Source organism: Cyprinodon variegatus, unplaced genomic scaffold (genome assembly GCF_000732505.1).
Source record: "Cyprinodon variegatus isolate N-32 unplaced genomic scaffold, C_variegatus-1.0 Scaffold253, whole genome shotgun sequence".
NCBI classification, from domain to species: domain Eukaryota; kingdom Metazoa; phylum Chordata; class Actinopteri; order Cyprinodontiformes; family Cyprinodontidae; genus Cyprinodon; species Cyprinodon variegatus.
In genome coordinates, this window is record NW_015150706.1 from 959,442 (window position 1) to 972,116 (window position 12,675).

The following is a 12,675-nucleotide window of genomic DNA, read 5'->3' on the forward strand; positions in this document are numbered from 1 at the left end:
AAATGAAATTCTTTTCTCAAATTGAAATTATGTGCTCTTGCATTATGGCAGGATAATTCTCCCATAGATAGGAGCTGGGAACAGGAGGTAGAAGCTACAGTTTGCATAAAATGAGTGGAGGGGCTGTTTTTTTGGGAGTATTCAATTCATTAAAAACTTACAGGCAATATATTTATGCTGTATTTTATTTGAGATGGGAAGAATAAAATGCCTACGAATGAAATGTTCAGGTTAAAAGATTTAGTAAAATAGTTTTTGTTTTATAATCAGTTATGGTACATTCCACTTTTGGACAATCATCAATACTTTTGATTGAGAGGGGTACTCATGGGAAACACTGCTCTAAATGATGTAAAAAGCTGCTATGAGTCAGATTTCATCTTCATTTGATGTAGAGTTTCAAGTTGAATTTTGGAGTCAATCTTCATATTTTTCTATAGTTTTTTTTGTAGGTAAAAAAAAAAAACGAGAAAATTTACAGTCAAAAGTTTTTTTAGGTTAAACAAGTACATAAAGAGTATTGTTGTTCCTTTGGTGAATGTATTGATTTGTCAAATTAATTTTTACTTATATCTTCTAGATGAAGCTCTCGCTGCTGACGCACTCAAAGCTTTTGGCGCAGTCTGAATTCTAGCCTCTAGGAGTTTTTAAAAGCTTTGATGTTTTGAAACATTAAAGGAGCAAATAGATGTGATTAAACCACCCAGCTTCACCCAGACTAAACACTGATTCCTACTAGTAGAGGAGCAAAGCAGACCAGTCATCATTAAGAGTGAGCATTGAGACAGCTTCAATACTATCTCTGCAAAGAAGACAGGGGGTTCTTCAAATGAGGCGTGTCTAAAGAGCTGCTTGTTTTATTTCTAATAGAAGACTGACTGATTAGAAAAAAAAAAACACAAGATGTTTGTTGATCATGCAGCAAAGAGATAATGAACCTGCTTTGGAGGACTTAACCATACTGACATGTTGACTTACACTGAGCTGCAATAAAACAAGAACATAAAGCAGGATGCCAGCCAGCAAGGTTCTTCCACTTGTACAGCCCCATGCAGCTTTTTCTTTGTCACCAAGCATGCTATTTTTGTCACATTTTTTATAGTTTATGTCCTTGAAAATATAATCCAATTACAAGATGACATGCTGTAAAAACATGATAGCCAAACCATTTGTGCGGCAAAGAAATTATGGTACCAAATTCGATCATGCAACAATTCCAGAGGAGGCCCGGAATGTTGAGCCAAATGGAAGAAGATGCTGTAAACCCCTTCTGTACTTACTCCATTCACACCAAGCACCCTCCCCTCAGCGCCCCAGACGACTGGAAGCAGGACGGCTGCAGACAGTGAGTGCAGAGAGGCGGGGCTGCTGTCCATGGGGATGTGCATGGAGATGCAGATGTGAGGGCAGCGGCAGCAAAAAGCGATGGTGGTGACAGTGGGACTGAGGATAGTTGGTGTCTATGCCAGTGTGGTAGAGCTGGGTGGCTTATCATTAAACAACCTGATATTGAAGGGCAGCCTATCCTGGCCCTACCACATCTTAAACAGGGCCTAATTTTTAGGGGGGTATTTTTTACCACGCATTCAAAAACTAAAGGAATATTAAGATCTGTTTGAACAACGTAAATAGATTTGAAACTAGGGATCAACAATCCAGATTTAGTACCCCAATACAGTCAGATCACTCCTTCATACGATAAGTACTGTATGAATATGAAACACTCTAAACACTCGAGGAATGATCAATAAGCTCATAGTTGGCTGTAGATTTTTTAATGGGGTATAAAACTGAAGGGTTCCTACAGAGTCCTTAAAGGCTGTAATTATATAGCTATCACTGTCAATTTAGAAAAGTTACAGCTCTGTCATTTCAATTTGAAAAGCAGTTTTAAACTGGACCTTGGGTTTCAAAATTGAATTCAGATTTAGATGTAAAATAGAGCTTTGGATTGTTTTTTTTCCCATTTGTTCAAACATAATGACGATTAGATATCATAAACTGTGCTTTAAAGGATGTGAAATAGATGTAGAAAAATCAGGTTCAGGTTTGAGACATCCAAATATGATAGATCTGCTGATCTAAGATGGTCCAAAGCACAGAACACTTTGAAATCAGACTAATTGACTCTGCTAAATCAGACAACAAATTTAGAGCATTTTAATTTTTTTTATATTTTTAGAAGAATGTAGCTTATAAAAGTAACCTAGATACTTGTTTTCTTCTCAACTGTTGGAAAAATAAAAAAACTCATAGTTTTGGAATGTTTTAATGGGACCTTGGTGATTGTCTCATTATTTCATAAGAGCTACATTAAAAGCTAGATCATTGACTAGTTAGATATCACTTCATTAAATATTACTATTTCTGTGAAATTGCATATTTAGAGGCAAGCAAATTTGTTCATTCAAGCTGAAATTAGTATTGATTCAATAGTATGCTTTTAAACTTTTGTTTAATTCATGTCCTAATTGCAGTCCCAGATGTTTTACAGTCTATCTCAAAAATGGTCAATGGTCTTGTTGTTCATTAATTATATAGGGGAATTTTTTTTTCTCCCCTACAGTTTGACTGGTTCTATACTATGTAACATTTGCTTATTTAAAACCCGCCATTATAAATGGATCATAAACACATGCTGTTAACCAAAAAAATATTGAGGTGTTGCAATGGCCTAGTCAAAGTACAGATTTAAATCAATTTGAGATACTTTGACATGACCTTAAACAGGGTGTTTAAACTTCAAAACCTTGTAGTCTAGTTTATTCCAAACAGTTTTTATGTCATTCATATTATCATTAGGCTTTTCATATGGGTCTAGGTTGGTTTGGATTGCTTTTTGTCCTGAAATGATTTAAAAAACAGCCTTTTATGTACCCATATTATCCTCATCTTAGATCAGATAAAAAGTTTGACACTGAAAAATATGTTAAAGTTGGACAAAAACAGCAAAAACAGAAAAAATCTGTGAGGGGGTAAAAGTTTGAGCATAGAGAGAGTAAATCTTTGTTATTGCAGATCAGGACTGGATACTGTAGCACGAGATAAAGGGACATGTTTACGAGACAATCACCGGTAACCTTAATAAGCTGTATATTAAATTAGTTTGCTTCTATATCCAAAGAGTAATGAGGCAGTGCATCCTTCTGTGCAATCTACCTGTAAAACTAGTGGTTTTACAGGTAGATAAACAGTGCTAAGCAAACAGTAGCACTCATTTTTGATTTTCTTAAAAAATAAATAAAAAAATAAATAAATAAAATGAAATAAAAAACATAAGAATAAATAATAATAATAAAAAAAAGTAGCACTGATTTAACACTGGAATTGGTTTGGTCTAAAAAAAACCCTCCAGAAACGTCTTTGGTTGTACCTCTTTATAGGGAGAACAAAGGAGGGTACCTTGTAAAAAAAAAAGTGTAGATAAAAAACTAACATATTTCTTGATCAACTCTTGCATTTGATTTGAAATTATTAGACATTGCTATGAGATCATATAGGGACATAATTATAAAAATAGACTGGAAAACATCTGAGACAATCTATCAGGCATAATTTACCCCCAACTTGTTGAGTTTTTCCCAGTAACATTGTTAGCAAAGTCTTTAATTAGAACTGACTTTTTTGCACACAGTGCTGACTCAGGCTGTCATTTAGTTAATTTTGGCCTTAAATGGTCCACCAATGACTAAACACCTGGAGACTTTTAATTCCTATATTTAGAGTTGCACTAAAGGGTTTTACCTTTCATCCTCTACATATATATCTGCATTTAACTGATGCATAAGTAAAGACAGAAAACCGATTTTGTTTGATGTTAAGATAAACTTGAGGTTGAAAATTGATTCAATTCAACAGAGTAAGATGACTTTAGATCTAACCAGTCAAGATGACTATTTGATTTTATAAGGGAATAAAACACCAGAAGAAAGAAAAAAAGTGGCCTAAAATGTAACCTTAGGAGAACAGACTAGCAGGCCATGGGCCAGTTTTAGGAGGTGTCTTGAACTAACCTGGAAGTCCGTGACCAGGTCTCTTCCGAAGTTGCCGATAGGAGAGTCACGGGACATAGAGGTAACCGTAGACAAGAAGCTGCTTGACTCTGTGAGGTTGGGCATTGGAGATAGATCATCTGTCCTTTCTTTCAGGCCCTCTCCTACATGATCCAGCTTCTCCATGAAGATGTGGAGCTCTGTACGGAAAGCCTTCATGCGAGTGTTGATGCTGTCAAGTACTTGAGTGTCTGGTTTGGACCCAGATGCTGCCCCGCCATCGAGGTTTTCCCCTGTGGTTACCAGCAGCCTCCCTTCAAAGATCAGGCTGTCTGTGTCCGTGATCAGACGATCCACAGTCTTCCCGAGCCTGTCGGCTTCCCGTTTCACGTTAGCAAATGATTCCCGCTCTTCTCTTCTACGGTTGGCAAGCTCAGTGGCGCTCAGCTCATTGCCATCCGAGGGTTTAATGCTTCCTAAACCTGAGGTGGTCCCTGTTTTCTCAAACAGGTCTTCAGAGTCACTCTCTCCCCCAATTGGACCCTCCCTCTTTGGCTGTAACAGAAGTAGTCGCCCCGTTTCCTCCTCTTCAGCAGCCTCTCTCCGGCCTGCGTCACTCTCTGCATCACTGTCTCGAGGGCTTCCAGTGCGAAGGCCTAGGTGTGCAGCCAGGTCACAGCGCTGGACATTGGACAAGAGGACACGGTTCTCATACTGCAGCTTCATGACCTTTCCGCTCAGCTCATTGATCTGCATTCGGGCTGATTTAAGCTCCTCCATCATCATTCCACTGCTAGAACCATTGCCACTCCCTCCATTCCCTGGTTTATAGAATACCCCCTCACTGCTTTCCTCACTGGTAAGTCCAGAAGTGCTGCTGGGGCCAAACTTGAAGCGATTGAGCTCAGATGTCAGCTGCCTATTGTGGTCCTCAATCTCTGAGATAGATCGGCGTAGCAGTTCAGCTTCCTCTTCCACAAACTGGAGATGCCGACGCAGCTCGCCAGCCGACTCTAACGGGTCACCACCATATGGAGAAGAGGGCATACTGGAGAAAGGTTCTCGCCCAAAGCAATCTCTTTCATACTGACTACGAATGTCTTCATTTTCTGCTCGTAGGCTGCGGTTCTCCACTTCCAACTCCACAATTTTTCTTCCAAGAATATTGGCCTCTTCCTCTACCAGCTTTAGGCGCAGCCGGAGCTCTGCTTCTCGTGTCGTATGAGGGCCCCCACCAGTGCAATCAGTTAAGGGAAGGGGACTGTCAATGTCGCCATAAATGGATTTGTACTTTTGTAACTCCTGTTCAAGTTCATCCTTCTCCCGACCAAGCTTTGCCATCTTCTTCCTCATGAGGCCGGACTCCTCTTTGGCAAACTGGAGCTGGCATCGAAGGTCTGCACTGTCCTCCTGCAAGGATAAATGAAGACGAGGCAATTCATGACCTTAAATTACAGTGTTGTTCATAGTGTATGCAGTTCCAGCAGGCAAAACCACAGTATAGTGTCAGATGAACAGTGTTATTTCCATTGACAATGACAAAAGTATTTCATTGTTGTGTGCATGACTTTTTGTTGAAGAGATTAGATAAAAAATTTTAATGTGTGGTCAGTCAGATTTAAATCAAGGACCTTTCTGCCTATTGTGCATATAATCTGTCAGTAAAATAATAACGGATCAGCAATATTGCTTCCCATCCTATCATTGAAATGCCCCACCTAGCACCATCTGAGCACAGATCATTAAAGCTTGGTGGTCAGAAATAAAAATGATGCAAACTTACAATAACTATCCATCTGGGGAAAAAAACAAGGGTATTGCAGAGATAGACAGTGGTTAATGCGGTGAAAACTAGGAGGGAAATACTACCACTCTCCAGCAGCATACGTAAAAAAGCTCTCCAGGCTGATATGCACACAAAGGAAGGGTAAATTAGTCCAGTTAACTTTAGTCTAGGTTGAAAACTTGTTTCGGTTGCTTTAGCGCAATAGCTTTGTGTGTATAGAGGATGTAGTCATTTATGGTTGGATAGTGAGTGCAATGCATTGTCACATTGATCTTTGTTTTTGTTACTTGAAAGTGGAGAATAATGTGGCATATTAGATCTGTCTCTATTCCCCATATGTTTCACATAACAGCATACTGGGAGTCAATAAATATAGCAGCATGTAATCAAACTTTACACTCACCAGCCACTTTACTAGGTACACCTGTCCAACTGCTGACTAACACAAAATTCTAATCAGCAAATCACCTCGCAGCAACTCAATGCATTTAAGCATGTAGACATGGTCCAGAGGATCTGCTGCACTTTGATGCGAGCATCAGAATGGGGACGAAAGGTGATTTAAGTGAATCTGAACGTGGCGTGGTTGCTAGTGCCAGGTGGGCTATTTCAGAAATTGCCGATCTACTTGGATTTTCATGCACAACCATCTCTACAGATTACAGAGAATCGGCTGAAAAAGAGAAAACACCTAGTAAGCGGCTGTTTTTGTAAGTTGAAATTCCTCATTGAGGCTACAGAGCTTTTGTTTGGGTGCACCAGAAAACTGTAAAATTGCTGAAACCCAAAGTTGCTTTAACTCAAGATTAAAAAGTTATTTCTTTTTTTTTTAGGGATGTCTTTGACAGTTTCTCTTGTTGTGTTTAACCTTGACGCATGACAAAAAATGGCTGCCAAAAACAACACTGCAGATGAAGTCTTGTCAGGTTTACTTGTCTTTTCTTTCATTGTTTCAGGCCAATAAGAAAGACATCTTAAGGTGTCAAGAACAAAATTACGACACTTTGTTCTCACTGCTGAGGACACAGCCTGTCTATGAACAGTTGTGAGTTCGGTCAGGATTTAGAGGTGCGTTGTTACAGTAACTAGGCAAAGCAAAGAGGCTTTTCCCCCTTTCTTTTTGAGTTATTCATTTCCCCCATATTGCAGCTGTGGAAATCTGTACAGTGATTTGTTTTGTAATGGATAGCTTTGAAAATCTGTTGGCAGAGGCAGTAAAAAATACAATTGTATGATAGCTCTTCAAAAAGAAAATATACAGCAATTTGCTCTCCATCTCTTCATTATAAATAAAAGAAAGCCATTGGGTTGCTATTGTGATTTCTTTTGCAGGTGTGACGTAAGTTACAGTGGAAAGACCTCATATGAACTTCTCACAGAGTATGAACACTTGGAGGCTTTTTGTCTTTTTCTTTTCACCACCTTGATTCTTGCAGAGTATATTATAAGCTTTAACTTTTTGAGCAGCTAAAGAAATTAGAGCTTTTCCTCAAATCTACTAAGTAGTCATTAAAACATTTTTTTCCCTTTAAATCTTGAGCCATAACAATCAAGGCTGGATGATCTCACCATCAAACACAATCAGGACAATAAAGATGTTAAAAATATATCAAAAGCTAACAGCTTGAGAACTACTGCAAAGACGAGCAAAGAAGACTCCATAACAACCATCAGAGTCCGTCTTCGAGTCAACCGGCTGTTTAAGAGTAATTCTGTAATGGGAAGACTTTTCTTTCCAACCCTTCCATACAATTTGATCTACTGAGCATTTAACTGTTGGTTTTAGTTGGATGAGATTAAAATTTACTTTTTAAATTAAAATATTTCAAGTAAGTTTGTTAGAAAACAATTGACACATTTTTGGCAAACTACTTTATTACCAATAGTAGGTATGGTGTAAAATCTGTAATGGTGTCGACCTCTTTCACTGGTAAATATCCTACGGTACTCTTAGAGGATTTTTCTCAGAAAGTAAGTGTCCAGATTAGTCTAAATTTAATTAATTGATGGATTGCGTTCTTGCACTTTTGGTCTCCCCTGCCCCCACTGCGGCCATGGTGAAACATTACCCAATCCACTTTGCCTACTGTCAAAAGTGGATTGGCTGCTTGTTTGTCAATCAAACATTTTGTGTACGTGCCGCCATGATGTTTTTATATAGGCTCCAAGCATAACTTATAAGCTGTTTGGCATTTTGTTTCCCTCCTCAGATCTCATCAAAACTAACAAAAACAAATAAGCTAAGTATATTTCTACCATGGCGGAAAAGTTTTACTTTTTATATATATTGCTCACTTGTTGAATATACCATGAAAGCTGAATTCACAGTTAAGCGAATTGATTTTCTTTCTTTTTACCTGACTTGATGATTTCTTCTCCTTAAAAGCTTCCCTGCTACCTCGTCGCCTCAGAGCCGTCTGTGGGAGACAAAACAATCATAATAAAAAAACAGTTGAAAGTCAAGATGTTCAAATATTCTCCTATAATGATGATGCCAACAAAGGAAAAATAATTATAAAGATCAATATTATGACGATTCAAAGAGGAAGTTAAAAAAAATTATTTGGAAAGGGATTTTTGATATTATTGGTGCTGTCCATCAGCCTGACTGTTGTCCCAGCTTACATGTCCATCACATGGTACAGGCACTCAAGATCCAAACTGGACATGTTTAAATCCTGCATTAGGACCAATCTTCTTCTAATGTGACAAATGTCTCACTCCTATGTTAACTTAGTTTGAAATCACCTTTTTTAAATGTACATTTTGTAATTTTTTGGCTCTTAGTTTCTTTGATTTATCCAGCCGTGAGCTCCCTGAAAGGTACCTATGAATATGATGTATTTTTATTTTTATTTAAAGCAACGTACTGCGGCTTTAATCCATGCGGCAGTATTATACGGATCCTGAGGTTGACCAAAAATGCCCTTTATAAATTGTTTAAGAAAAGTATGGATTAATGAATATTCATGTCTATAATCAATGTATTTAATCAATGGTGTGTGTGGTTGCTATAAATCATCTCAGAACATTCATCTTAAAACACTTACTCAAATAAAATTGTAATGGCCCTGCTGCATGTTTGCAACATGAGGCACTGAGCTGCTGGATACGTCGTCTTGGCTTGCATTCTGTGACACGCTGTGCTTTCAAAATGCTTATGGGGAGAGAAAGCATCTGTCCGCCCAGCATGGGAAATCTGTCCAGCAGCCAATACTGCGTTACACGTGGCGGGCAAAGCCAGGATAAAAAGGAAGCCTTCTACATACCAGCTTAGCCGCATCAAATAATAAAATCATTCATTTTTCTATCAGCTTTTGTCTTACATCATCAGGACAAGCAGGGGAGAATCACCACAAGGAAAGATGTGGGGGGGAGAAGAAAATAGGTGGGAGGAACACCCCGCTGGTATAAATGGAGATGTTTCTAGGGACGGATGGATCGCTGCTATGTCACCTTTATTTAAAGAGTTGATGATCAGCAGCCTTCTTCTAGGAAGCAGGAATACTGCGCAACAACATCCATTAACTATTTTTAACTAACAGTCATTTTAGAGATGACACAATTTGTTTAAAGAGAAAGACCTCCAAAATCTCCTGAATTGGTTTCTAGAGGTGTTGGATTTTTAAGTGTCCAGACTGTTTCATGTGCCTAGAAAAATAATGGGGGATAGAGAATAGCCATGGGGCCGTTGTGGACTAGAAAGTTTTTATTTTCATCTGTTTATAGTAACAAAGATGTCATGTTAATATGTCCAAATCCATTCAGCGAATTAAATAATCTGTTTAGACCTGCTGGTTCACAGTGTCCTTCATCAAATAGGGCTGTGCAATTTTGCCAAACATCTAAATTGCTGTTTTTTTTCAACCAAAAATCTTACATCTTGCAACAGATTTTTTTTACTCTTTTGGAAACATAGATGTGCCTCACTCAGGTCTCACGGCATCTACAGGCAAACATAAAACTCAGATCCATGACAATGTTTTACAACAGTTTATGAGCTATCTCTATGGTTATGCTGCTATAGGCTTAGACTGCTGGAGGACATCTACAGTATTTCATCATTCTGCTTCATTTCATATCTATTCTCCCACTCTGCAGTATTTGTTAGTTGACAGTTGCCTTTTGTATCTCTGCTTCTTTTTCTATGTCTACTTCTATCTCCGTGAATCCAAGTCAGCCTCAGCAGATGGCTGCTCACTGAGCCTGGTTCTGCTGGGGGTTTCTTCCTGTTAAAAGGGAATTTTTCCTCTCCACTGTCGCTACAAGCATGCTTAGTGTGAAGGATGCTTTCAAGCCAATGAATTAATGGAATCAGCCAGTTTTCCTTAGATAGAAACCTGACTGTATGATCTGGTTGAATTTTCTCTGTAAATTGCCTTGAGAGGACATATGTTTTGAATTGGTGCTATATAAATAAACTGAATTAAATTGAATTTATATATTTAAACACTAAATATGTCTCCAAATTATAATGTATAAAATTAGTGTTTTTCTTTTCTATCTTCTAAGTCCATTTTAAATGATGAATTAAGAAAATTATGAATTGATCTTGAATGAGAAGCTGCTTTTAAAAATCAAAAAGTGGCCTGGGATTAGTTTTATTTGCGCTCAATGGCGTAAATATTGGTAAGCAGAGACTGCAGTTGCTTAGGGGCCCCGTCACTGACACCTAGTTGGCCCCCTACGCAATTGTGGACTAGGACATCTCTTTGCAGATGTAATGGTGCAAAAAATTCCTCATAAACCCACCTGATACTACTTTGACTGACCAGCCCGTATTTATACCCCAACACATGGCAGATTTCAACAGGATGGTGAGCCGTTTAAACACGACACCAATAGAAAAGCAGACAGTGATACTTTTAATTACTATGTTAATAACTGTGTATAGTTCATTAGATGGTTTGTAAAAATACACGCATATAATATTTATCAAATCGCAATAAAGATCTTAAAAGAACGATGTATTTGAGTATTTTATTTTTTACACTAGGACTTGGAATTATGGGTAACCCAGAGCATAGATTAAAAACATAACAATTACGTACAATGTGTTGGCGACGATGGATACCATGGATGGGGTGTTGCCTTCATATGGGGCCCACTCAGATAATATTGCTTACGGGCCTATTGTTGTGTCGTTACGTCATTGATTGTACTATATAGATACATTGAAATTAAATAAAGCTGCCTCTGCTTTCCCTCTGACTCTAACTTTCCCTTTGTGTTAGGAAAAGTCCACCCAGCCATCCTACATTGAAAAGAGTGAATCATTCTTGGTCAGACGGATGGAAAATGTGAGGAAGGAACTTATTTAATCCATAGTAGATCTCTGACTCACTTCCTGCTCCTACAAGTTACACAGACTGAACACTGTTCTGTGACATTTCCCTCAAAACTCACTGTCCCTTCTTCCTTCAAGGTAAATGGTTTTATTGCTCAGTAGTCCCAATGTGTGTGTGATGAGGATTAGTTTTAAAATCATAATTAGTTTAGTTTGTTTATATGTATTTTGCTGCTAACAGTTTTGCATTGCTTTCAAATTAAGGCGTGTAGATAAATGGCTGCAGGATATAGTGACTTAGGAGAATCGCTACTGTTTGTTTTTTAAAAGAAAAAAAAAATGGACATCATCTTCATCAAATAATCACCAAAGATTGCTTTTATGTAATGATTGTAACTGATTATTTTGTCCAACACTCAGCCCTCCAGGGTTGTTCTCCTTCAAGTCTGTGTCAACATAGTGGTTTAAATCCCAGTTGTAGTGACAGAGTTAATCTCTCTGGGGAGTCAGTGGATTACAAAGCTTTGCAGAATACCCCAAACTATAAATAAGAAGGGTTCTTTGTTCATTTTATGTCACAATAAATCATGAAAGATAGAGAAGAAAAAGCTTGATGGTGAAAGTCTAATTTCTCGGTACGTGGCTTCCAGCAAGTCAGATTTTCTCACTTTTCATTTTAAGTAAGTTTGCTTATTAAACAGTTTGTGTTTCCCCAAGACAGTCAGTATTTTTCCAGACAAGTCAATACGCCAATCTAAAGTGAATTAAATTGAAAGACTTGGGGTATATACCTAACATTTTCAAAGGGTCTTTGATTAAAGCGTTAACTCAGGAAAAAAAAACAAAAAAAACATGAGGCATGAAACAAGCTTCGACCAGAAATAATAAACCAACCAAAGTAGTACTTTAGAAAAAGAAAAAAATGTCCAATATGTGGATAAATAATAAACACCAAATAAAACAGCTTGACATAAAGAAAATGTGTTTTTAAACTTGAAAAATTCCTTCAAAACAGCTGTTAGATATAAACGTCTGCTATACTGGATAATCATCAAACAGATGAGTGCCTTTCAGGTACTGCAATGGATTAATGAACTGTTCTTGCTTTTTTAAAATTCATTTCTCTTAAAGAAATAACTTTAGATGTTCCTCATCAGCTTTAGATTTTTTTTCAGGACTTACAGCTCTTGTTCTTCTTCTCACTACTAGCAGAAAATGCTGTTTCTGGGAAAATAAGAAAAGAAAAAACACAACGAAAGACCTTCAGAAAGCCTGATGATCTGCTGATCAAGAGCATTATAGAAAGATAGAAAGGTTCTGTCAGCTTGATCCAAGAAACCTTGTTGAAAAGATGTAATTTTTATGTTATAGAACTGAAAAAAATATTTTGTGATTTTAAACGAGAATATAAATAAAGAAGAGCCAAGAAATCTCAATAAAGATATAGCTTTTTAAATCTAATTTATGTATGATTCTGTTTATTTATTTATTCATTTATAACTGATCTAATGAAAAATCACCATCCATCCATCCATCTATCCATCCATCCATCCATCCATCCATCNATCCATCCATCCATCCATCCATCCATCCATCCATCCATCCATCCA

At 37.6% G+C, this 12,675-nt stretch overlaps 1 protein-coding gene across 4 annotated transcripts in view; it reads right to left on the reverse strand.

Annotated features, from left to right (window-relative positions):
• The window catches only part of mtcl1 (microtubule crosslinking factor 1), a 95,707-nt gene that overhangs the window by 43,309 nt on the left and 39,723 nt on the right, over window positions 1-12,675 (reverse strand). For all 4 annotated transcript variants that reach the window (XM_015382238.1, XM_015382237.1, XM_015382239.1 and 1 more), the window contains exons 4-5: window positions 8,136-8,195; window positions 4,014-5,402 (exon numbers count right to left, since the gene is read on the reverse strand). In XM_015382238.1, coding sequence (XP_015237724.1) covers window positions 4,014-5,402; window positions 8,136-8,195 — 1,449 coding nt within the window. The remainder of the gene's footprint in view (window positions 1-4,013; window positions 5,403-8,135; window positions 8,196-12,675) is intronic.